Source organism: Halichoerus grypus, chromosome 10 (assembly GCF_964656455.1).
Source record: "Halichoerus grypus chromosome 10, mHalGry1.hap1.1, whole genome shotgun sequence".
NCBI classification, from domain to species: Eukaryota; Metazoa; Chordata; class Mammalia; order Carnivora; family Phocidae; genus Halichoerus; species Halichoerus grypus.
This window is the reverse complement of record NC_135721.1, coordinates 132787734-132814405: the sequence shown is the minus strand read 5'-3', so window position 1 is coordinate 132814405 and position 26672 is coordinate 132787734. Positions and strand designations below refer to the sequence as shown.

At 49.5% G+C, this 26672-nt stretch overlaps 1 protein-coding gene across 2 annotated transcripts in view; it reads right to left on the bottom strand.

Annotated features, from left to right (window-relative positions):
- Window positions 1–3281: 3281 nt before the first annotated feature.
- Window positions 3282–26672, bottom strand: part of CASS4 (Cas scaffold protein family member 4) — a 41013-nt gene continuing 17622 nt past the window's right edge. The window contains exons 2-7 of one of the 2 annotated variants that reach the window (XM_036121031.2): window positions 24562–24984; window positions 19361–19462; window positions 11064–11144; window positions 8864–10174; window positions 7280–7357; window positions 3282–5256 (exon numbers count right to left, since the gene is read on the bottom strand). In XM_036121031.2, coding sequence (XP_035976924.2) covers window positions 4846–5256; window positions 7280–7357; window positions 8864–10174; window positions 11064–11144; window positions 19361–19462; window positions 24562–24984 — 2406 coding nt within the window. In that variant the 3' untranslated portion in view covers window positions 3282–4845. The remainder of the gene's footprint in view (window positions 5257–7279; window positions 7358–8863; window positions 10175–11063; window positions 11145–19360; window positions 19463–24561; window positions 24985–26672) is intronic. The other variant, XM_078057320.1, reaches the window with a different exon arrangement.

Genomic DNA, 26672 nt, shown 5'->3' with positions numbered 1-26672 from the left:
AGAGGGTTAAAGTCAAATAAAGTGGACAACTAGAAGTAATTAATCCCGACATAATTCAAGACAAAAAAAAATTACTTTTAGTTTGCAGTTTTAGGGAAACATTAAACATATCTCAGGAATACACAGGGCTTCCATGAACTGGCCTCTGGCTACCCATCCCAGATCATGTCACCCACTTTCCCTTCCCTCTCTGGGTTCCAGCCACACTGGCCCCATCTCTCCCTTGAGAGCTCCAGGTTCGTTTCCACTTCTGGGTACTTGCCTCACGGTTCCCTCTTCAGGAACACTCATTTCCCACTGTTTTCCAGGCTGTCTCCTTTGAGTGACTCAACGTCTGCTCCTGGCGGGAGGGGGCGGTATCTCTGCAGAGCTCCTTCCCCGACCTCTCCCAGTAAAAGAGCACCCCCTGTCCATTTCTCTATCCACTACCCCCACCTTGATTTAATTTCTGCATTGCACTTACCGCCACTGACCTCGCGTTATAAATTTAAATTTTGATATCTTGTTCAACATGGACTTCTTTGCATTGATTGTGATTTTTAAAAATACTGCATCAAAATACAATGTATCTTGATTACTAAGTTTTTGGGTGCCCCCTTATATTTTGATTTTAAGGAGAGTGCCTCACTCACCCCACCTCATCCTGGCCCTGGTTTCCCATCCCCCTCAGCTGGAATGAAGGCTGCAAGGTGCAGAAGCTTTGGTTTGTCCCCTGCAGTTCCTCTAGTGATCAGTAGAGGCCAGGTAGATAGGAGATGCACAATGAATATTTGTTCAATGAACGAACAAAAGGAAAAAGGCATTAGCCAATCACCTATACAAACGGGCAACTTTTGTAAATGGGCAGCCTTTGGAGACCTGGGTGCATCCTTGGGGAGAATATAAAATTTTAAAAAGATATTTTATTTTTTTTAAAAAAGGATAGTTGCCCCCAAACCAGAAACCCAGCTCCCCAGGGCTTGTCACACTGGAAGATCTCTCAACTAGGCTCCTCACCACTTCCATCCTCCTGATGAAATTTAACTTAATTGAGGTCAAGTTGCTACCACCACCACACCACCCACCATTTCCTCTTCCTACCTTGAAAGGAAGCAGCACAGAATTCTGGGCATGAAAGAAAACTACTTAGCAAAACATTGCTAAAAGTTAAAAAATGCAATATTCTTCTTTTAAATGTTTTTCAGAAGCAATTATCCTATCGAATTAGAGGAAACTCATCTCATAACTGCCCTCTTTCAAAAAAAAAAAAAGGAAGGAAACACATTTAGCTAAGAACAGCAGCTTTTATTATTTTCAACCCAATGGTTTTGTACTTTGTCAACAAAGGCCCTTGGTTTGAACTCGTCTCAAAATACATGTAGAGACAAAAAAAAATATAGACAGATATGTCTCCCTATATGTTTATCTACCTGCCTATCTACATACATACATCTGTAGTGTTCTGAAAGCAATAGGGATCTGTTGATTACCTGTTAGAGCCTCTCACATATGAAGGACCGGAAGAGTAAAAACAACTAAAGCATTAGAACAGGGTCTGGAATGTAGTAATCACTTAATAAATACATGCCGTTGTTATTACTATGGTGCAAAAATCATCTTGCCGGCTGGAGTAAACAAGTCCTGGTGCCTCCCTGCAACACCCTCCGCCCACCCCCCCGCCCGCCGCCCTTCTTCCAACAACATTCCCGACTTGGGTTGGGGCCCCTGTTGGGACACGGTTCTTGGGGCCTTTGCATTTTTGCATGTCCTTTGAGCAGAGGCATTGATGACATTTTGTTCTGAATTACCTCTTCAAGGCGGTTTTTAGCAAACGCCCTGGGAAGACAAAGATCATGTCTCTCTCCAGAGCAGAAACGCAGGTGTGTTTGCTGTCCAGTATCAGAAAGACAATGTCTTGCTCTGAGGCAAGACTTGATCAGGTTTGCACAGAGGTCATTGGGAAAGACTGGGGCTGCCTATGCTGAGTTCTTTGGCTTTGACACAAACTCAGTGTGTGCATAGCCTCATCTGCATCCTGTTTTGCTCTGCCCTGGGACTTGGGTTGAGGTGGAAATGATATAAAGATGAAGCACAAGCTGCTTGCAAGGCTGTAAGGAAAATCCTTTGTCTCTGGGCAGAAGAATTAACATAGCAGGCGTCAATAATATCCTTAGAAAGGCTGGCTTGCAAGCTTGGCCTTTGGTTGTTTATAAAAACCTGGATTTGGGGAGGGTGCCCACCATCCCCAGAGTTGATGAGAATGGGTCAGCGTGCCTAAGCTGTTTGTACAAATAATGTGGTTCATGCTGGACACCTGCTTGCCTTCGAGAGTCTGGAATTCGGGGATATGCCATGTACAGGTTGCCTACATGATCAGCCCCATGGAAACCCTGGATGGGAGGCTCTCGTGACCTGCCCTGGCTGGCAACATCTCACCGGTGCTGTCACAATTTGTTGCTGAGGGAATTAAAAGTGTCCCGTGTGACCAGGGAGAGAGGACTCCTGGCCACTTGAGCCTGATTTCCTTTGTACTGAACTCTTTGAGCCTTTCCCTTTGCTGTCTCTTTTCACTGTAATAGATCAGAGCCGTGAGTACGAACGTAATGCTGAGTCTTGGGATTCCTCCTTGCGAATCATTGGACCTAGCCGTGGTCTTGGGGGCCCCAGACATAGTCTCTGATCCCAGAATCTTCTGTCTTCTTGCAACATCCATGAAATTGACAGGCTAACTTGTTAATTTAAAATAGGTGGATCTCAGGGGCGCCTGGGTGGCTCAGTCGTTGAGCGTCTGCCTTCGGCTCAGGTCATGATCCCAGGGTTCTGCGATCGAGCCCCGCATCGGGCTCCCTGCTCGGAAGGAAGCCTGCTTCTCCCTCTCCCACTGCCCCTGCTTGTGTTCCCTCTTTCACTGTCTCTCTCTCTGTCAAATAAATAAATAAAATCTTTAAAAAAAATAATATAAAGTAGGGGAATCTCAGACATGTCATAGTTCTTGGCAGGGCTATTCTTTCCCTCTCTCGGGACACATGCGCCTGTGTGGAGGGCTGAATCCCAAGTCTAAGTCAACCTGGGTACTACATGCCCTCCTTGTTGTGGGGCTTTCAGGGACAGGCACCTGTTCTAAGCTAGTCCAAGCAGAATCAAGCCTCTTTCTTCTCTTCTGGCCACAAACCAAGGACATAACCTGGGGCAGCCACCTTGCAATCATGAGAGTTAACACAGAGAAAGTGGGACTGAGAAACTGGGCACCCACACCAGCCGACCTTGAACCCAGTCTGCCCCTGGGTTATTTTAAGATACTTGAGTCAATTAATTTCCTTTATTGCTTAAGAAAGATTGGATATGGTTTTTGATCACTTGCAACAGAAGGAGTCCTAACCAATACAGATCACAGCTGTTCAAAGAATGTGGCCTCTCTGTTCTAAATTAGAGAACCAAGCAAGCCTCACAAAGATACGGTCTTTCTTTAGAGACCCTAGGAGTAACTCGGTGAAAATAATCAGCTAACAGTCAACCATTTAGAAGTGCCTACTAAGTGCCGAGTAGCAGGCAGGCTGGTGACATTTCAGATGACTTCCAGCCTGAGGCTGCTGGTTCCAGGCTACAAAGGTGTTTAGTGGTTGAGATGTGTATAGGAGACATGGACCTTCACTTGAAGTGAAGTAAAGATGATGTAACCATAGCAACATGAGCTGAAGACCCAGCTGCAAGGAGAGGAAGAGGAGGTGGTTTGCCTTGAGGGGAGCTCTGCACCACTTTCAGATCTGTGCCCAGCAATGGATATCCTGTCCACACCACACCTTCTGGTTGCACCACCATGAGTGATGGCTTTGTTTTTGCCATACTAGCCTCGTGCATGGGCACTTGGTGTCTACTGCATCTCCCTGCACACTTTGGGGAGAAGCATTTGAATAAGAAAAGTAAACATTGATGGCTTTGCTTTGGTACCAGAATCTGGGTGACATGGATCACCACCTCTTCCAAAGAAAGGATTGCTACGAAGAATGCTTAAATTCATGATTATATTTACATAACTTTATAAATGGTAACAGATTTGAGACTGTTGAAGCACAAGCTTTTTCTGAGTAAACATACTGAATTTATCAACATAGGCTATTATATACAAAATAAATTAATAAGGAACCCAACAGAACATGTTGTGTTGTAAATATGACATGCATCTTTAACTCCGTTATGATAAAATAGAACATATATATATAGCATATATATATATATACACACACATACGTTATATATATATATATATGTTGTATAAGATGCAGATACAGAATTTGTACCAAATCTCACAAAATTAATTCAGTCCAAAATGAAAAACTTATCACATTTGCTAACAGATGCAACAGAAATTCATCATTTGAAAATAAGTCTCTCCTCCTTTACTGTCTCCCTAGCACCTGACACATTGTGTATGTAATTCTTCATCACTTATCGTCTATCTCCCCACTAGATGGTAAGCTCCCTGAAGACAAGGCCTTTGTATGATTCACTGCTATATGCCCAGCACCTAGAATCTGACATAAGTAGATGCCCAATAAATAAATATTGAATGAATGAATTTAAAGCAGGCATACATTCAACCAATATAAAATTGGTTTCTACAACATCACTTCATACACTGACCCCACATGCTATGCTAAAAACTTAGCAAGGTTCTTACTTAATACCTGGCTCTCTGCAGCATAAGCCAACGTCCTGGGGTTGTTTAGCCACTTGGTAATACCAGCTTCTGCCCATCAGTGCATCCCTAGGCTGGCTTTGCCCATAGGACAGAGTTGCACAGGTTGGGGCTGGGAAGCTGAAGCTAAGAGGTTAACCTTAGGGAGGGAGAAAGAGGGGGAAGGAGGCTCATTCCAACATCCCTCTGAATTGCCGAGTGTGTTGCTCCAGCTTCTGGGCCTCGGCCTGGAGGTGCCCCAGGGCTGCAGGGCTGGGGTACTTGAGCACGGCGTGCTTGGTGGCCAACGCGAGGTTCTTGAGCAGGCTGCAAAGGTGATTGCTGCCACAGAGAATCTCGTTGCGCACGTCCCTCTCCTGTGTCTCTTTGCACAGCGTGTCCACCAGCTTCTGCCCCACCATGATGACCAGCTTGCTCTGCGTGATGAAGATCTCAGGGGGCTGGCTGTTGCTGAGGCTGCTGTTAAACACGCCGATGGCTTTGAAGAGCGCCCCAAAATAGAGCCGGCAGTGTTCAGAAAGGTGGAATCTCTTCTCGGGATTCTGCTGACTCAAAGGCTGTGGGATAGGGGAGCTAGGATCCTGGAAAAGGGAAGAAAACAATTGATAAGAGACAGATTTGATCACCAGGCTGCGGTTGTCTCCTGTTTCCTATTTTGCTCAATTTTCTAGACTTTTTGTAAGAAAAAATACAGTTTTGTTTGGGATGCCCCACAGTGCACCATCTGCCTAACAAATTAATCTTTTCAAAGCACTGTTACATATAAATTATAGTATTTATATATACAATCTTACCTATTGTGTTGTCTATATAATCTTACATGTTAAATATATAAAATCTTATTCAATACTCTCAACAAACCATTAGCAGCCCATCCCAAGAAGCACATTGACAATGACTAAATCTATAACTTCAAAAAAAATAAAAGAGGGATGCCTGGGTGGCTCAGTCGGTTAAGCGTCTGCCTTCCGCTCAGGTCATGATCCCAGGGTCCTGGGATCAAGTCCTGCATCGGGCTCCTTGCTCAGCGGGGAGCCTGCTTCTCTCTCTGCCTGCCGCTCCCCCAGTTTGTGCTCTCTCTCTCTGACAAATAAATAAATAAAATCTTTTAAAAAATAAAAGAAAACTTGATGGTGAGATTTTAAAATTTACTCAAAGAACAGATTTTAAAGGATTAAAAAAAAAATCCTTTCTAATTCCAACATCGGCAGTAAACCTGAGCCCCCAAAATTTCTGGAAGAAATCCAAATATGCTGACCTATCTGCCTTGATATTATATTTCTCCAACTTGCTAGTAAGATTTCATCTAGAATTTTACTTCCATGAGTTGTATTTTCTGAAATGTGGAACCAATGTCTTCCAAAGCCTAGGCACTGTTGAAAGGTTCTCAGCATCTAACTTAGTGGCAACCCCTCCAGGTAATCACCCAAACCCCGTTTGTTAGGACAGGTGGGGAGACTGGTGCTCTCTGAAGTGAGGGGGCTGCCCGTGGTCATTCATGTAGCAAAATGAAGAGCTGGCGCTCTAAGCTGAGTCGGCTAAGTCTGAATTCTTAGTCTTTTTGTTAAACTGCTCGCTCTCTCATCCACCTGCGATCTCAAAACTCACAGCCTGGAAGCACTCAGACAGTGTGAGAGGGTCTGACTTTTGTGCCCCCCAACTTCGTGTGTTGAAACTCTACCCTGTTACGTGAAGGTAGCAGGAGATGAGCCCTTGGGAGGTACCTGGGATTGGATGAGGTCCTTTGGGTGGGGCCCTGTTATGGGATTATGCCCTTGTCAGAGCTCATTTCCTTCTCTGCTCTCTGCCATGAGAGGACAGAATTAGAAAACAGAGGGGATCCCTCCCCAGGACCTGACCATGCTGGCTCCCTGACCTAGGACTTCCAGCCTAGGGATCTCGTTCTAGTTTGCCCCTGAGAAGACGAATGATCTTGTCCATGTCATGAGACATCTTTGTCCTTCCCTCCTCTACCCCCACCCACCCCCAGCCAGGGAGTTGATCTGTTTCACTGATCCCCAGGCTTCAGGTATTCAGACAACCTTCACAAGTTATGCCCTTTTTGCCTCCCTCTTAACCTGACTTGCTTCATCTTTGTCTTTAAAGGAATCCACTGGTTTTACTTATACTAGTTTAATGGAAACTCTTCAGATTGGTAACTGGAAAATCATTGTCATTTGCCGCAAGTAGAAGGTAACCAAAAAAATAAGCACAATGATAACATCTTTGACTAAAAAAAAAAAAAAAAAAAAAGGAAGAACATCGAGTGTCAAAGAGGTGTTGATGATACACAAGCTCCAAACCAAAACAGTTTTTCTATTGTAATCAGAAGCATTAAAAGAGGATGTCAAAGGTCATGTCAGTCCCACCCGTGATAAACCTGCAGACCACCGAGAACTATGTCACTAATGGTTCAAGAATCGTGCTCCACATACTGGGGTTCACTGGACTTGTTCAGGGCTCCTTCTACTGCAAACAGGAAAAACTGTCACAAAAACATCTACTCCCAAAGGGGTCATGGCTAGAATGCCGACTTGTTCATAGCAGGAGACATCTCGAGCGATAAAGGGTCAGAAGTCCGGGAGAGCCAGCCCTATCACTTACCTGTCCTTCGAGGTTTTCGGTTTCATCCAACCTTCCTTCCAAGATGGGTTTTTCTGTCTCTTCTAGGTTAGGCAGCTTCTGAAAAATAAAATCCCTTCCAATTACCAACGTGAGTGGTTTTTACACTGTACAGAGGTATTTAAGTCCACTTTAAAACTTGAGCATTTTTCTTTATATTTTTGTCAATGGTTCTGCCTCCGGATGCCTTTTTTTAAAATTTAAAATCAGTTAATTAACAGATAGTATATTATTAGTTTCAGAGGGCTGATGCCTTTTTTTCAACAAAGGAGACTTTGCAAGACCAAGGGCTGAATTTTGCCTACCAACATGGCTTGATACAAGGACACATGAGTTTTTTATCTTTTTAACATTTTTTAAAGGTTTTTATTTATTTGACAGAGAGATAGAGAGAGAGCACAAGTAGGCAGAGCGACAGGCAGAGGGAGAGGGAGAAGCAGACTCTCCACTGAGCAGGGAGCCCAACGTGGGGCTTGATCCCAGGACTGACCTGAGCTGAAGGCAGACGCCTAACCGACTGAGCTACCCAGGCGCTCTGGACACGTGAGTTTTTAAAAAATTGTATATATATATTTATATTTATATTTGTGTATAGTATACCTCTTTATCTATATCTACATCTTTAAATTAGGGAATGAAAAATACCCATGTTTCTAGCTTCTCTAGAATGTGTGAAAGCTGTTACACCAACCAGCAGGTATTTTAACAGAAGACCACACAAGACTGGGGCTAAACCTGGTGATGGGTATTGGGGAGGGCACGTTCTGCATGGAGCACTGGGTGTTATGCACAAACAATGAATCATGGAACACTACATCTAAAACTAATGATGTAATGTATGGGGATTAACATAACAATAAAAAATGCCACTAAAAAAAAAAAAAAAGACTGGGGCTAAAAGGGCCAAGGTTGTCCCCAGGTTACGTGCTGTGCCTCTTGGCACTTGCAATCCTTGAACCAGAAGTTCCCTTTCTACAATGTCTGAACTCATGCAGCAAAGAATTTCTAACAGTAACTGCAGTCTGGAGGCTGCTAAGACCATGCACAATTTGGAAGAGTGTTTACACTTCCTCTTCTGTTTCTAAGACACACAAAGACAATGACTAAATCAATAACTTTCAAAAATGCAAGGAAACTGGGGAGTGAGATTAAAAAAAAGGTGCTCAAGGAACGGATTTCAAAAGGTTTTCAAAGACCTTCCTAACCCTAGTATTAGAGATAAACTATCCCTTGGGAGCTTCCAGAACATCCTACGTGCCTTAATATTGAAGTGTTTATCTTACTTCTTAATAAGATTTCATCTAGAACATTACTTCCATGAATTTTAATTTTTTTTAAATGGAACCAATGTCTCTCAAAAATTATTGAAAGATCATTATCTTTCAATATCCAATTATAGTTCTATAATTATAGTTCTATAATTGGATATTTTTATTATTATTATTGGATAATAAATATCCAATTATTGAACTATCTAACAATTAGTGAAAGGCTCTTAGCATCTGATGGGCGACCCCTCCAGATGAAATTTGAAAGCCTCCTTCTATTATACCACCCTGAACTCACCAGTTCACAGGTAATTGTCCCGTTTTTCTTTAGTAGCTCAGGGGAGTGTTCACTTTCCTTTTGTTTATTAAAAGGAGCACTTCTTTGGTATGATTCAATTTCCCTTTGGGGAAGCTGGGTGCATTTTGCAAGCTTCAATTGTGCATTGGGGGTCATTTGCAAGGTATCTTCCTTTTCACAGTTCTGCTTGAAAAGGAGCTTCCCATTGGCAATGACAATGGAGGCAAACCTCTTGATGTCTTCTGGAACCATCCGCGCCACCATGACAAATCTCTCGAGGTCATCCAGGCTGTTTTGGACTTTGTCCGTCGCGAGGACTTCCAAGGACCAATTGCAGCTATCCAGGCTTTCCTTTGTTCCAAGCAGGATCTGGTAGGAATTGGAGATGGTCTGTAGCTGGTCCCTAATTCTGGCCTGAAGGTTAGTGTCGCTGAGGTTACAGGCCGTCCCACGGACCCCACGGGCAAAATCCAGGAATGCTCTCAAAGATTCTTCCACGTGGTCAGCGGCGCTGCGGATGGCGCTGAGGTTGGCCTCCAGGTAGTCTCGGAACCTCCACTTCCTGCTGACGAAGAGCATCAGGCTGGCGACAGAACCGGCCACCTCGTGCTGCAGAGCTGCTACCGTCTCTCTGGCCAAGTCCGGGTCCAAGGAGAGCTCCTTTCCTGACTCCTCCGAGCAGGAGCTAGACGAGGAGTCCGTGGACAAGGAGGAGCACGAGGAAACAACGCTGGCTCTGCTGTCAGAACTGGAAACGGACAACCTGTCCGGTTCCGGAGACAGCGAGGGGGCCTGGCCAGGGAACCACGAGGAGCTGCGGTCCGGGGCATTCTCCGGAGCCCCGCTGACTCTCCCCAGCTCCTTCACGGCCGGGGGGCCGCTCCGCATCGCTTTAGGGATGTCATAAATGTTTGGCTTGGTGTTCTTCTGTTCCACCCGGGGGTTCAGAAAGCTTGAAGGCACCTTGTAACCAGCGCCCTCGTCCAAGGGAAATGTGTCCCTGGGTGCCAGGGATTTATAAGAAGGAATTTCTGGAAGGCTGAGTTTTTTCTGCATGGGCACATTTTTAGGCAGGTGTGGATAGAGGGACCTTGCTCTGCTGTTTGGAGGATTCTGGAAGCTGGACATATACCTGGGTGGAGTGTGGGGCTCTGATTCTTCCACAAAGCTGCTCAAAGATGCATTTCTGCCATTGGCTTTTTCTGGAGACACTGGTGTGTCATAAATCCATTCTGATTTCTGGAGGCTTGGTAACGTGTTGTAGCTGCCTCGCCTCACGGCAATTGCCGACACCAGGGGAGCACTCTGCCCCTGTGAAGAACCACACAAAAATGCCCAGGTCAGTAGCAATAAAAAGAGGGTTTGAGCGACTCATTTGACAAAGGTGCAATTACACTGAGGACCTACTAAGTGCTGGGTACTGTGCTTCTTACAAATCTGATTGTCACTCCCTTCCTCAAGCATCTTCAGTGGCTCCCCATTGCCATGATCACTCAAGACCCTTCATCATCTGGTTGTACCCACCTTTAAGCTTCCCCACCACGGCGGCCACCAGCTTCCTTGTGGGTCCAGTCACCCCGGCGGTTCACCTTCCCCTGAACTCAGAGTGCTCCCTTAGTCCACTGTAGTTCATTTTTCCCAAACCAGTCCTTCTGTTCTACATGCCCTCCCGACCCGCTCCTTACCCTCTAACAAACTCCTATGCATCTCTCACAACACTTCAGAGATGTTTTTTAGGGCCTTCCCCAAAAAACTTGGGCATAGGTATATGTATTGTAAATGTGTGACAATTCGACAATGAACAGATTTTCAAATTAAGGCATGTCCCTTATAAACAAATAAAAATCTACCTTAACACAACATATCTCTGAGGTACAGAAGAAGAAGAAGAAGAATTTGCCTAAGATCTACTGAGCTTTTGCTCTGTGCCAAACACTATACCTGTACGAGGTTCTCCACGAGAATTATCTCAATCCTCACAATTAGTCTGTCATGAGAAACTGAGGCACGGAGAAGATAGAGGACTTGCCCAAACCACATTACTCAACCTGTTCCTTAATACCACTGCCATCAGGAGTTTCAAATGAAATAAGCTCTGCTATGAGGAATTTGCATTCCCAATTTTGACCAAGCTGATAAAACGTCCCAGAGGATGCTCACATTTTCCTAGCATCAGATCTCTGTGCCTTGTCATACTTACATGTGGTTGGCTGGCCAAGGGACCAAGTCCTGCCTTTTGGGGGCTGGGGGGTATATCATATAACAGCTGCTTCTTTGGCTCCTGGGGAAAGACAGAAAAGGATAACTTGGATTTTTCCTTCCTGCGCAAACTCTGCCCACTCCAGTGTTTTGTTTTGTTTTGTTTTTCCAAATGAAAATAGAAATCACCAAAGACTTTGGGGCTTTTGGTCATGATGCTCGCATGGTGGAAGTTTATGTGGTTATGTTTTCAACAACGGACTTTGTGCTTTAAAAAGATGCTCTCTTGGGATGCCTGGGTGGCTCAGTCGGTTAGGCGTCTGCCTTCGGCTCAGGTCATGATCCCAGGATCCTGGGATCGAGTCACGCATTGGGCTCCCTGCTCAGTGGGGAGCCTGCTTCTCCCTCTGCCTGCCGCTCCCCCTGCTTATGCTCTCTCTCTCTCTGATAAATAAGTAAAATCTTTTTTAAAAAATAAAAAAATAAAAAGATGCCTTCTTGACCGAAGCTGGGGACAAACTATAGAGAGAATGAACTTGCCTAAAAACAGGGGCTCATTTGCATCTGTAAGTTAGCCTTAGGATTGACTAAGCAATACATGGAATTGGGACTTAATATGCTTCTGTCTTTCTTGTTTGTTTTTCTCAGCAGAAATTTTCCAGTGCTTGTAATTTGTGTGTTCATCCTGCAAATATTCACTGAGTGCCTGTTAACCACCAAGACACTAAGCCAAATGACGTATATACACCCAGTAAGGAGCAAAAGACATGGTGCCCAAACAGATGATGTGCATTTTTTTTTCTTTTGGTACAGCAATTAGAAAACACATATATCAGGATGTGCAAAGTAGGTGTGTATTCCAAAGTGACAGGGAGAAGCACCGAAACAGGGTCTGCACAAAAAGAGGGAAAATGCTGGACTCTGGAGAGGGGGTTTCTTTGGAGAGAGCCGAACTGTGAGTTTCCTACTGACTCCTTCTCACTGGGGAAGGGTAGGGTGCATTTCGTTCCCCTCAGGCAGAGTGGAAAGTGCACCAATGGGACCTTCAATGACGAATTGTGCCACCTGGGTGTGGGGTCGTGGTGCACAGGGGCTAACTCCGGCTTGGGAGAAGCTAAGGGTGAGAATCTGATGGCTGTGCTGGGGATGACCTGTTCTCGAGCGGGGACCAGCGCGAAGAAAGTGAAGCAGCTGCCTTGGTCAAAACAGTTGAGGGGGCCCCAAAATTCTTGGTCATCAAGGTAAATAATAATGGGATGCAACATTTTTTTAAAAAAAATCACAATGTGAAAAACCCATGATGAACAAAATATTCAATAAAGACAGGGTCAAGAGGGCAGGAGTGAGGGTGAGGTGAGTGAGGCGAGTCCTGCACATACATCTTTAAGACTTTTGTGCCCAAGGCGTAGCCCTGCTCCTGGCGTCTGTCCTGGCAAAGGGAGCAAGTGTGTTCATCCACGGGCCACAGGTGCAGGTGCAGGCAGAGGAGAAGAGATGCTCAGCAACAGGTGCAGGTGTGGGGAGAGGAGAAGAGATGCTCAGGAACAGGTGCAGGTGTGGGGAGAGGAGAAGAGATGCTCAGGAACAGGTGCAGGTGTGGGGAGAGGAGAAGAGATGCTCAGCAACAGGTGCAGGTGCAGGCAGAGGAGAAGAGATGCTCAGCAACAGGTGCAGGTGTGGGGAGAGGAGAAGAGATGCTCAGGAACAGGTGCAGGTGTGGGGAGAGGAGAAGAGATGCTCAGGAACAGGTGCAGGTGTGGGGAGAGGAGAAGAGATGCTCAGGAACAGGTAAGGTGTGGGGAGAGGAGAAGAGATGCTCAGGAAGAGGTGCAGGTGTGGGGAGAGGAGAAGAGATGCTCAGGAACAGGTACAGGTGTGGGGAGAGGAGAAGAGATGCTCAGGAACAGGTGCAGATGCGGGGAGAGGAGAAGAGATGCTCAGGAACAGGTGCAGGTGTGGGGAGAGGAGAAGAGATGCTCAGGAACAGGTACAGGTGTGGGGAGAGGAGAAGAGATGCTCAGGAACAGGTACAGGTGTGGGGAGAGGAGAAGAGATGCTCAGCAACAGGTGCAGGTGTGGGGAGAGGAGAAGAGATGCTCAGCAACAGGTGCAGGTGTGGGGAGAGGAGAAGAGATGCTCAGCAACAGGTGCAGGTGTGGGTAGAGGAGAAGAGATGCTCAGCAACAGGTAAGGTGTGGGGAGAGGAGAAGAGATGCTCAGCAACAGGTAAGGTGTGGGGAGAGGAGAAGAGATGCTCAGGAACAGGTGCAGGTGTGGGGAGAGGAGAAGAGATGCTCAGGAACAGGTGCAGGTGTGGGGAGAGGAGAAGAGATGCTCAGGAACAGGTGCAGGTGTGGGGAGAGGAGAAGAGATGCTCAGGAACAGGTAAGGTGTGGGGAGAGGAGAAGAGATGCTCAGGAACAGGTGCAGGTGTGGGGAGAGGAGAAGAGATGCTCAGGAACAGGTGCAGGTGTGGGGAGAGGAGAAGAGATGCTCAGGAACAGGTGCAGGTGTGGGGAGAGGAGAAGAGATGCTCAGGAACAGGTGCAGGTGTGGGGAGAGGAGAAGAGATGCTCAGGAACAGGTGCAGGTGTGGGGAGAGGAGAAGAGATGCTCAGGAACAGGTGCAGATGCGGGGAGAGGAGAAGAGATGCTCAGGAACAGGTGCAGGTGTGGGGAGAGGAGAAGAGATGCTCAGGAACAGGTAAGGTGTGGGGAGAGGAGAAGAGATGCTCAGGAACAGGTGCAGGTGTGGGGAGAGGAGAAGAGATGCTCAGGAACAGGTGCAGGTGTGGGGAGAGGAGAAGAGATGCTCAGGAACAGGTGCAGGTGTGGGGAGAGGAGAAGAGATGCTCAGGAACAGGTGCAGATGCGGGGAGAGGAGAAGAGATGCTCAGGAACAGGTGCAGGTGTGGGGAGAGGAGAAGAGATGCTCAGGAACAGGTGCAGGTGCAGGCAGAGGAGAAGAGATGCTCAGCAACAGGTACAGGTGGGGGGAGAGGAGAAGAGATGCTCAGGAACAGGTAAGGTGTGGGGAGAGGAGAAGAGATGCTCAGGAACAGGTGCAGGTGTGGGGAGAGGAGAAGAGATGCTCAGGAACAGGTGCAGGTGTGGGGAGAGGAGAAGAGATGCTCAGCAACAGGTGCAGGTGTGGGGAGAGGAGAAGAGATGCTCAGCAACAGGTGCAGGTGTGGGGAGAGGAGAAGAGATGCTCAGCAACAGGTACAGGTGGGGGGAGAGGAGAAGAGATGCTCAGCAACAGGTAAGGTGTGGGGAGAGGAGAAGAGATGCTCAGCAACAGGTGCAGGTGTGGGTAGAGGAGAAGAGATGCTCAGCAACAGGTAAGGTGTGGGGAGAGGAGAAGAGATGCTCAGCAACAGGTAAGGTGTGGGGAGAGGAGAAGAGATGCTCAGGAACAGGTGCAGGTGTGGGGAGAGGAGAAGAGATGCTCAGGAACAGGTGCAGGTGTGGGGAGAGGAGAAGAGATGCTCAGGAACAGGTGCAGGTGTGGGGAGAGGAGAAGAGATGCTCAGGAACAGGTAAGGTGTGGGGAGAGGAGAAGAGATGCTCAGGAACAGGTGCAGGTGTGGGGAGAGGAGAAGAGATGCTCAGGAACAGGTGCAGGTGTGGGGAGAGGAGAAGAGATGCTCAGGAACAGGTGCAGGTGTGGGGAGAGGAGAAGAGATGCTCAGGAACAGGTGCAGGTGTGGGGAGAGGAGAAGACATGCTCAGGAACAGGTGCAGGTGTGGGGAGAGGAGAAGAGATGCTCAGGAACAGGTGCAGGTGTGGGGAGAGGAGAAGAGATGCTCAGGAACAGGTGCAGGTGTGGGGAGAGGAGAAGAGATGCTCAGGAACAGGTGCAGATGCGGGGAGAGGAGAAGAGATGCTCAGGAACAGGTGCAGGTGTGGGGAGAGGAGAAGAGATGCTCAGGAACAGGTGCAGGTGCAGGCAGAGGAGAAGAGATGCTCAGCAACAGGTACAGGTGGGGGGAGAGGAGAAGAGATGCTCAGGAACAGGTAAGGTGTGGGGAGAGGAGAAGAGATGCTCAGGAACAGGTGCAGGTGTGGGGAGAGGAGAAGAGATGCTCAGGAACAGGTGCAGGTGTGGGGAGAGGAGAAGAGATGCTCAGCAACAGGTGCAGGTGTGGGGAGAGGAGAAGAGATGCTCAGCAACAGGTGCAGGTGTGGGGAGAGGAGAAGAGATGCTCAGCAACAGGTACAGGTGGGGGGAGAGGAGAAGAGATGCTCAGCAACAGGTAAGGTGTGGGGAGAGGAGAAGAGATGCTCAGCAACAGGTACAGGTGTGGGGAGAGGAGAAGAGATGCTCAGGAACAGGTGCAGGTGTGGGGAGACGAGAAGAGATGCTCAGCAACAGGTGCAGGTGTGGGGAGAGGAGAAGAGATGCTCAGCAACAGGTGCAGGTGTGGGGAGAGGAGAAGAGATGCTCAGCAACAGGTGCAGGTGTGGGGAGAGGAGAAGAGATGCTCAGGAACAGGTGCAGGTGCGGGGAGAGGAGAAGAGATGCTCAGCAACAGCTGCAGGTGTGGGGAGAGGAGAAGAGATGCTCAGGAACAGGTGCAGGTGCGGGGAGAGGAGAAGAGATGCTCAGGAACAGGTGCAGGTGCGGGAAGAGGAGAAGAGATGCTCAGCAACAGGTGCAGGTGTGGGGAGAGGAGAAGAGATGCTCAGCAACAGGTGCAGGTGTGGGGAGAGGAGAAGAGATGCTCAGGAACAGGTACAGGTGTGGGGAGAGGAGAAGAGATGCTCAGGAACAGGTGCAGGTGTGGGGAGAGGAGAAGAGATGCTCAGGAACAGGTGCAGGTGTGGGGAGAGGAGAAGAGATGCTCAGCAACAGGTACAGGTGTGGGGAGAGGAGAAGAGATGCTCAGCAACAGGTACAGGTGGGGGGAGAGGAGAAGAGATGCTCAGCAACAGGTAAGGTGTGGGGAGAGGAGAAGAGATGCTCAGCAACAGGTACAGGTGTGGGGAGAGGAGAAGAGATGCTCAGGAACAGGTGCAGGTGTGGGGAGACGAGAAGAGATGCTCAGCAACAGGTGCAGGTGTGGGGAGAGGAGAAGAGATGCTCAGCAACAGGTGCAGGTGTGGGGAGAGGAGAAGAGATGCTCAGCAACAGGTGCAGGTGTGGGGAGAGGAGAAGAGATGCTCAGGAACAGGTGCAGGTGCGGGGAGAGGAGAAGAGATGCTCAGGAACAGGTGCAGGTGTGGGGAGAGGAGAAGAGATGCTCAGGAACAGGTGCAGGTGCGGGGAGAGGAGAAGAGATGCTCAGGAACAGGTGCAGGTGTGGGGAGAGGAGAAGAGATGCTCAGGAACAGGTACAGGTGTGGGGAGAGGAGAAGAGATGCTCAGCAACAGGTACAGGTGTGGGGAGAGGAGAAGAGATGCTCAGCAACAGGTGCAGGTGTGGGGAGAGGAGAAGAGATGCTCAGGAACAGGTACAGGTGTGGGGAGAGGAGAAGAGATGCTCAGGAACAGGTGCAGGTGTGGGGAGAGGAGAAGAGATGCTCAGCAACAGGTACAGGTGTGGGGAGAGGAGAAGAGATGCTCAGGAACAGGTGCAGGTGCGGGGAGAGGAGAAGAGATGCTCAGGAACAGGTGCAGGTGTGGGGAGAGGAGAAGAGATGCTCAGCAACAGGTACAGGTGTGGGGAGAGGAGAAGAGATGCTCAGGAACAGGTACAGGTGCGGGGAGAGGAGAAGAGATGCTCAGCAACAGGTACAGGTGCGGGGAGAGGAGAAGAGATGCTCAGGAACAGGTACAGGTGTGGGGAGAGGAGAAGAGATGCTCAGGAACAGGTACAGGTGTGGGGAGAGGAGAAGAGATGCTCAGCAACAGGTGCACGTGTGGGGAGAGGAGAAGAGATGCTCAGCAACAGGTACAGGTTTGGGGAGAGGAGAAGAGATGCTCAGGAACAGGTGCAGGTGTGGGGAGAGGAGAAGAGATGCTCAGCAACAGGTGCAGGTGTGGGGAGAGGAGAAGAGATGCTCAGCAACAGGTACAGGTGTGGGGAGAGGAGAAGAGATGCTCCGGTACAGGTACAGGTGTGGGGAGAGGAGAAGAGATGCTCAGCAACAGGTGCAGGTGTGGGGAGAGGAGAAGAGATGCTCAGGAACAGGTGCAGGTGTGGGGAGAGGAGAAGAGATGCTCAGGAACAGGTGCAGGTGTGGGGAGAGGAGAAGAGATGCTCAGGAACAGGTACAGGTGTGGGGAGAGGAGAAGAGATGCTCAGGAACAGGTACAGGTGTGGGGAGAGGAGAAGAGATGCTCAGCAACAGGTGCAGGTGTGGGGAGAGGAGAAGAGATGCTCAGCAACAGGTGCAGTGTGGGGAGAGGAGAAGAGATGCTCAGCAACAGGTGCAGGTGTGGGGAGAGGAGAAGAGATGCTCAGCAACAGGTGCAGGTGTGGGGAGAGGAGAAGAGATGCTCAGCAACAGGTAAGGTGTGGGGAGAGGAGAAGAGATGCTCAGCAACAGGTGCAGGTGTGGGGAGAGGAGAAGAGATGCTCAGCAACAGGTACAGGTGTGGGGAGAGGAGAAGAGATGCTCAGCAACAGGTGCAGGTGTGGGGAGAGGAGAAGAGATGCTCAGGAACAGGTACAGGTGTGGGGAGAGGAGAAGAGATGCTCAGCAACAGGTGCAGGTGTGGGGAGAGGAGAAGAGATGCTCAGCAACAGGTGCAGGTGTGGGGAGAGGAGAAGAGATGCTCAGCAACAGGTGCAGGTGTGGGGAGAGGAGAAGAGATGCTCAGGAACAGGTACAGGTGTGGGGAGAGGAGAAGAGATGCTCAGGAACAGGTGCAGGTGTGGGGAGAGGAGAAGAGATGCTCAGCAACAGGTGCAGGTGTGGGGAGAGGAGAAGAGATGCTCAGGAACAGGTGCAGGTGTGGGGAGAGGAGAAGAGATGCTCAGGAACAGGTGCAGGTTTGGGGAGAGGAGAAGAGATGCTCAGCAACAGGTACAGGTGTGGGGAGAGGAGAAGAGATGCTCAGGAACAGGTGCAGGTGCGGGAAGAGGAGAAGAGATTCTCAGCAACAGGTGCAGGTGTGGGGAGAGGAGAAGAGATGCTCAGCAACAGGTACAGGTGTGGGGAGAGGAGAAGAGATGCTCAGGAACAGGTGCAGGTGTGGGGAGAGGAGAAGAGATGCTCAGGAACAGGTGCAGGTGTGGGGAGAGGAGAAGAGATGCTCAGCAACAGGTACAGGTGTGGGGAGAGGAGAACAGATGCTCAGGAACAGGTGCAGGTGTGGGGAGAGGAGAAGAGATGCTCAGGAACAGGTGCAGGTGTGGGGAGAGGAGAAGAGATGCTCAGGAACAGGTAAGGTGTGGGGAGAGGAGAAGAGATGCTCAGGAACAGGTACAGGTGTGGGGAGAGGAGAAGAGATGCTCAGCAACCGGTACAGGTGTGGGGAGAGGAGAAGAGATGCTCAGGAACAGGTACAGGTGTGGGGAGAGGAGAAGAGATGCTCAGCAACAGGTGCAGGTGTGGGGAGAGGAGAAGAGATGCTCAGGAACAGGTGCAGGTGTGGGGAGAGGAGAAGAGATGCTCAGGAACAGGTGCAGGTGTGTGGAGAGGAGAAGAGATGCTCAGCAACAGGTGCAGGTGTGGGGAGAGGAGAAGAGATGCTCAGCAACCGGTACAGGTGTGGGGAGAGGAGAAGAGATGCTCAGGAACAGGTGCAGGTGTGGGGAGAGGAGAAGAGATGCTCAGGAACAGGTGCAGGTGTGGGGAGAGGAGAAGAGATGCTCAGCAACCGGTACAGGTGTGGGGAGAGGAGAAGAGATGCTCAGGAACAGGTGCAGGTGTGGGGAGAGGAGAAGAGATGCTCAGCAACCGGTACAGGTGTGGGGAGAGGAGAAGAGATGCTCAGGAACAGGTGCAGGTGTGGGGAGAGGAGAAGAGATGCTCAGCAACCGGTACAGGTGTGGGGAGAGGAGAAGAGATGCTCAGGAACAGGTGCAGGTGTGGGGAGAGGAGAAGAGATGCTCAGGAACAGGTGCAGGTGTGGGGAGAGGAGAAGAGATGCTCAGAAACAGGTGCAGGTGCGGGAAGAGGAGAAGAGATGCTCAGGAACAGGTGCAGGTGCGGGAAGAGGAGAAGAGATGCTCAGGAACAGGTGCAGGTGCGGGGAGAGGAGAAGAGATGCTCAGGAACAGGTGCAGATGCGGGGAGAGGAGAGGTGGGGAGAGGAGAGGCTCGGCGGTACCTGCTGGAATGCAGAAAAGCAATCTGCCTGACATGGGGAACCCCACAGGCCGGGCAGGACCAGGGCCGACACTCACCTTCAGGGCTGGGGGGCCCCGGCTCTGGGCTGGTACATCATACACCTGGGAAGGCAGCGTTGGCAACGAGGCCCAAGCAGGTCTGGGGATCGTGACGAGGGCCTTGGGGAGACAAAGAAGAGCCAAGGGAAGGAGACGTCACTGCAGAGTCCACAGATCACGTTCCAAGTTACCCTCACACAACAAAGGCAGCCCGACGGTGTGGAGGCCATGTCCCTGCACCCCTGGCTGGCGGCCCTTCGCTCAGACCTCGGACCCGGGACATGGGAGGGGAGGTCCCGTGGTGGCGGCCAGTCTTCCTCACGTGGGGGCCCACAGCTGCCTGCGTCAGCCTCACCGGGGCAGCAGGCTCAAATGCAGATTCCCGGGCCCCGTGTCAGTTGTACTGGGGTCTCTGAGTCCTGCGGGGAACCTGGGAATCTGCAGTTTCAGTGAACTTCCCAGGTGATTCTGAAGTTCTCGAGGGATCCGGGGCTGTGATTCCAATCTGGGGGTGTTACTGTGTTCATCTGATGATGGTGGGGATGCAGCAGTGAGCCGGACAGGAGAGGCTCGAAGGGTGTGAAGTGAAGAGACTCAAGGGGGCGGGGAGGGAGCAGGGGCCTGTCACAGGATGTGTCACTGGGGATGAGGGTCGATGGCGCAGCAGGAGGGGACCAGACCAAGGTGGCCCTCAGCCTTGGAGGCTGTGCCTGTAACTGGATTCGAGTGAATCCTCCAGAACTCATGAATGTCCACTCTACACCGGGTACCACACTGGCTGCTCCAGGGGCCGCAGCTTCCAGACCCAGCCAGAGAGCCAACCACCTGGCGAACTTCAAAATGATACGGTTGCCCGGCTCCACGTCAGACCTCTCGAACAAGGACGTCTCCAGGAGGGGCCCGGGAATGGGTGATTTATATAAGGGAGTGCGTGCTGTCTGCCAGGGTCAAGGTCTAATGGGGGAGAAATAAGGTGGGGACACAGCCAGGACGCAGGCTGGAAAGCGAGACAGGGCCTTGAGGAGAGGAAAGGGTCAAGTCCAGAGAGTTGGCGGAGGGAGACTGCATTTCCCACTGGGTCCCCAGGAACCTGTCACTGGAAAGGGCTTTCTGAATTGGATCGTGTGGACGGAGAGGACCTGAATATGTGCAGCCGGGGAGGGCAGTCTAGGTAGAGGAGCAGCTTATGAGGACTAGATCAGAGTCCCTTTGTTCACGAGGGCGACCCGGCGTGGCGTGAAGGAAATGCGAGTATCTACTTATTTATTTGCTCATTTTGGGTGAAAGAAAGTGTACAGCTTGAGGCGCTGGTAGGGGACCAGCGGGTCCCACCACTGATCAGGCTGGGATGACGGACGCAGATAAAGCAGCCGCAAAGCGAACGGGACAGACATTCCTCCCCAGGACACAGTCAGCTGTCGAGTGTCAAAATAACCTCCCTCCAAATGATGACTGCTTCCTCACTCACAGAGAAAACTGGTTCTCTAAAATCCTAGGCTCTTGGGAGCATTGCGTCTGAAGTTCTATCAATGAGAAGGAAACATCCCACTCTCATCAGAGAAGCAGGCTCACTTTCCGTCCCCAACACAGAGCTTGTGACACGAGGTATCAGATGCGACATTCCCCATCTACGTCAGCCTGAAGGGTCCCAAAGAGAGAACAGCCTGCTTTGAAGTCTGGGCTGACGCTGAGCCCTTTACACACTGCCCTGTTGTGCATCGAGCCTATCAAGACAGGCCTTTGTATTCACGTCACCTTTTCCCAACCCCATAACTAATCATGCTCCCTTATCCTCTGTTTGTGAGACAGCCCACGGTTCCTCTGCTCTGTGAACCCTCTCTCTATAGTGGGGCAATAAAGCTGACTTTGTCCCTCCTGGTCTTAGGCTGATTGGTCTACACTCCATGCTGGGTTAAATCCAAGCTCCTGACACGCCTGCCCTGTCCAATTGCCAGGCCATAGGCCGTCACCTCCACCTCCAGCTTATTCTGTCCCCTGCCACAGAGCTTTTCCAAATGCACTCCCATTGCCTCTTACCCTCTAAAACCCCAAGCCCTTTGTCTTTCTGTAGCTGACTTTGTGGGTAGACCACCCACGGAGGACAAAGGGGCTTTCCTGTGTGTGGAATTTCAGGTGGAGGAAGCTGGTTCAGAAATGCCCAGTGTTTCTTGAAACACAGAGGTTCAAGGTGGCAATCAATTAAGGAACATGTCTGAGAACCACGATTTCAAAAAAGGGGGACAAAAGGAAACTCCAGTTCAGGAACTAGTGGGTCTGAGAATAATTCCACCAGGAAGTTGGACCCTTTTCACTTGAAATATGAAAGATTCCCCTTTCTGAATTCAAACCAACATCAAATATGTTCTTTGTATGGTGATTTAAAAAAAAAAAAAAAAAAGTCAGGCCAGCATATTACATTAAGGAAGTTGGAATAAAAAGTAAAACAAAGCTCAAGACAGTGGTTACCCTGGAGGAAGTGACCAGAAGAAAGCGTGAGGGGGCTTCTGGGGTGCTAGTTTTGTTCTGTTTCTTGATCTGGGTACTAGTGACTAAGCTATCCCCTTAGGATCTGTAGGTTACTTCTCAGTAAAAAGCTAATTTCGAAGAATAGATAGCATCAGCCACAGAGTCAGGAAAACGAAGAGCAAGGGCATGCAGAGTCTAAGGGCATGGGCAGCCACGTGTGGGCACAAGGAAGTTTCGGTCCCTGGTATTCATTCCCCTGTGACCCTGGCTGGGCCACTTCACCTCCCTGGAAATTAGTTCCCTCGTTTGTAGCATGACAAGGCCACCGAGGCCTCTTCCAGCGATAGAGACGTCTGATCCTGACACGTGGATTCCTTGATTAGACAACTTGAGAAAAGTGACATATTTTCACCTTTCTTGGTTTTTAATTTTTGGCCAACCTTAATCTAGTGATCATCCATGCAGGGCTAAGGGGAGTCTGTGAAATGGGTCACCTGGCCCAGTCCCATGCCTGTGAACTGCCCGTTGGAAAACAGCTCAAAGCTAGTGGCCGGATTTGCCTAGTTCTATCGAGCACTTCTGCCCACCAAGGAGTCAGGGCTAACCCCCAGACTACTCGGATCGGAAGCTTCTGAACTGGGTTTCATCCACTTCTTCTAGCTCCTTTCTTCTTGTGGTAGAAGAAGGAGTGAAATTATTTAGAATCACCAGAAGGCACAGCTTCGAGGAGCACTTAGAAGTGACGTGGCAAAACAGAGAGGTATAGAGGGGTGTTGGGATGGGCCCACTCTCCCAGCATGGTCGTGGCTGCCCCGGAAGCCAGGTGACCACACTACTGATTTCCAAGCCACAGGTGGCATTTCTTGCTCTCAGAGACCCCCCCTCCCCTCCCCCTGCCCCTGCAAGCACATTGAAGGCGATACAAACAAAAAGTGGGGGAGGAGGGAGAAAAATGTAGATGGAGCAGCCACAGAGGAAACGGAAGTAGGAGAAAAAGGCAGGAAAGTTCCCCAGGTGTCTTACTGGGCCCACTTCAAGAGCCCCTGGTTTCTGAATTCCCCATCGTGGTTGTGGTTTCTGTCCACGGCCGCAGCCTTACAAGGCGGTGGGTGGGGGGCTCCCATCACAGACACGCTTCACGTCAAGGGCACATCTCCCAGCCAATGCCCTGACCCTTCGCCGAGTTAGGTTTAGAGAGTAAACGCATCGTTCTCTTTATTGCGATGCCTGTCTAGAAGTTGAGGTCCACGGTCACTTCATTCATTTAACAAACGTTAAAGCGGTAGGAGCCTTCCCTGGGCTCGGGTGCCTGGGACACCGGGTGAACAGAAGACACGGCCCCCGTGTGCCTTTTAGGGAGAGGGGGAAACCCAACTTAACTTCGGCAGAGACTACTTGCTCGTGGAGGAATCCCCACCAAGGCCCTGCTCTGAGTCAGCTGCTCAGACAGCAGCTGAGCGTGCCAGGCCTCCCGGTGGGCCAGCCGTTCCAGGGTCTGCCTCGTGGGCTGCCGCAGAAGGCGCGACCAGCTTCCTTGTGGGGTTCACGGGGGGGGTGGGGAGCGGCCTTCCTGGACGCAGACCTTGCCAGGACCCCTGCCCAGAGCTGGGGCCAGGTGGGATGTGTCCTTTGAGCTGAAAGCAAAGTGTGCAGGAAACACCCACAGTGACAGAAGACCATGCAAATCTGTTCTGCGTGCTTAACACCTCATCAAGGCCCGGGCCTGGGGACAGCAATACATTACTTTTCTCTTTTCTTCTTTAAATTCCTTTCCATATAAAAAAAAAAAATGTTTTCATTCTGCATCTACCTAGTGCTTCGTTTCCTCTGTTTTTTTTTTTTTTTTAATTGCTATTTTTGAAAATTGCAGATGTCATACATAACCGTATAGAACACACAAATCAACTTCCTGATCTCTCTGCTCATTGACTGGGCACCCGCCCCAGGCCAGGCGCAGGGGCAGGTGCAGGGGACATAAGAGTGACCAACTCCACTTCCTAAGGGGACCTCTGTAGGTGTGTGTTCTTTCAGTGGTGAGCACGCACGCATATATACACACAGATCATTTGGGGTTTTTTGTTTTGTTTTGTTTCGTTTAGTTTTTGTTTGGTTGGTTTTGTTTAAATGGTTATTTTTTCTCCCTTATATGTGCCTCCTAGAACGACTTCATTTTTTTTTGACAAGCGCCTAGTACGTTGTAGGGATAACAAACATTTATGCAACCAATCCCCCCATTAGCAAACATTTAGGCATCTTAGATTTTTCCCTATAACAAAAAATGCTATTATGACCATGGCCTCCTCACCCAGATATGTTTGCCTCCTTGCGTATTTCTGTAGCAATTCTGGAAGTAAAGTTTCTTGGCTGAAAGGAATATAGATGTTAAATCTGTTGGGTAACGTCTTGCCTTTGAACCAATCACTAGAAGTCCTAGTGTCCAAAAAGGCCATGGTGGAAGTCCTTAATACTTTCATGAACAGCTCCACTAAGCTTTCAATTTCCTGCCAAGCAGGGATGTCTTGGAGAGCAGGGGGCAGGGGGTGGGGTGGGGAATCACTAGAGTGCCGAGAATATTAGTGAGAACTGAACTGGGGGCCAAATACGAGCTCCCCCATCATCACCCAATCAAAGGGGTCCAGGTTCCCACTTTGCACATTGATCCTCCCAATGGACACCAAGAACTCAAGGGCGAGGTCAGCCCCTGGGAGTTACATATCCCTCGACCCTTCTGTTTTATTTGGAAACATGCATACCTGTTTCGGAAAGCTTAAAGTCTTTTCACAGACGATTCTGGCGTGGGCAGGTGGGTCAGGGAATTCGTAGACTTGCGTGGTGGTGGGTGGAGGCCCCTCTACCCAGCCCTTCATGTGCTCATATACGGGGCCTGGAGTCGGGGGCTTGAGCAGGGTGGGTACCTGGTAGGTCTCCTCCGAGTTGGCGAGAGCTTCCTCCAGGCCTCTCAGGAAAGGGGGACAGGGCCTGTCAGCGGGGGCCTCAGGGAGGATTTGGAGGCGGTTGGCAGGGGCCAGACCTTGCCTTCCGTGGAGCAAACACTTCCACCAGCCCTCGCTTTCTGGCACGTTTTGTTCCAGAATGGTCAAGATGTCTCCTCTGCAGAAAGCCAGCTCGTAGGAGCAGTCTGGGTGGTTGTCATAAAGTGCTCTGGCCAAGAGTGTCTGGGGACAGGAGGAGAAAGAATTCATTGTTATTACTGTTGCCAACAACCGCTCCACCAAGCCCTTGGCTTAGAAACACATTCTTTTTTTTTTTTTTTTTTTTTTTAAGATTTTATTTATTTATTTGACAGAGAGAGACACAGCGAGAGAGGGAACACAAGCAGGGGGAGTGGGAGAGGGAGAAGCAGGCTCTCCACTGAGCAGAGAGCCCGACGTGGGGCTCAATCCCAGGACCCTGGGATCATGACCTGAGCCGAAGGCAGACGCTTAACGACTGAGCCACCCAGGCGCCCCTTAGAAACACATTCTTATGTTTCCCTGACCCCACAGGCTTTTGTCCCTACTCTTTGCCTGATTTATTCCGACCCATCCTTGGGGTCTCTGGTGGAATGTCATCTCCTCAGGGCAGTCTAACCCGTCGAGTCTCCTGACTGTGCTCTCAGGGCACGGTTTTCATTTGTGATGACCACGAGCTTCTCGGGGGAGTGCAGCAGAGCACATAGTCGGATTGAAATCCCAGCTCTGCGACTTCTTAGCTGTGGGCTTTGGAGCAAATTAGCTACTCTCTCTAGGCCTCAGTTTCCTCGTCTGTCAAATGGGACTAATGATAACATCTTCCTCAGGGGGCAAGAATGAAAAGCGTTGTTAGGTACATAAAGCTCACTGAATAGGGCCTGGCAGTTAGTAGGTGCTCAGTAAAGGTCGGCTGTTACTGTCCTAATGATCATAGTGCTCTTTGTCTCGTTGTCACTATTTTTCTCCTGAATTGGATTCTAAGCTCTGTGACTGCTGGGACCATATCTCACTTATTTGCTGCTCTGTCCCCACCATCAAGAACAGATTCAGGTGCATGAGAGATGCTCAGTCAATGTTCATTAGCGGGTAGCGATGAAATAGAGACACAGGAGTTAGTGACTAGTCTATGGTCACACAGCCAGGATCGAAACCCAGTCAGGGGCCCCTGGGTGGCTCAGTCGGCCAAGCATCTGCCTTCAGCTCAGGTCATGATCTTGGGGTCCTGGGATCGAGCCCTGTGTCGGGTTCGGTGCTCAGCAGGGAGTCTGCTTGTCCCTCTCCCTCTACCGCTCCCCCTGCCCATGCTCATTCTCTAAATAAGTAAATTCTTAAAAAAGAAAAAAAATCAACCCAGTCAGTCTCCCTAATTCTCAGATTCATGCTCTTTCTGTAAGCCACATGGTCCTCAAAGGAAAATCACCCTGTCTCAGGGGCAGCAATGGGTAAACCTCCTTCTTATATGGATTTTTGCTGTAATTAAATGAAAGCAGTTTGTTTCTGTGGGTTTTAACATGATCACCTGTTATTATATCAATGCACACTTGTCACAGAAAAACTAAGAAATACAGAAAAGAAAAAAGAGGTGAAAATTATCCATAGTCTCACCACTTAGAGGTAACTTTTCAGACTATTTTGGTATTTATCCCTCCAGTTGCTTTTTTCTTCCTTCGACTAAATTTAGTTAGTTATACCTCTTATACTCATAAAACAAAGCAAAAATGATGAGCCATCCCGTTACATTTGTTAAGAAGTGTTGGTTTTATTTACTTTTTTGCATAAAGTTTTTCTGTTACAAAAATGGAATCGGATGTCCAACTGCTGAAAAATATCATTTTAAACACACAGTAAGGTCTCTATGTATTTAGAGAAACACTGTTGCATGTCTATGTGAG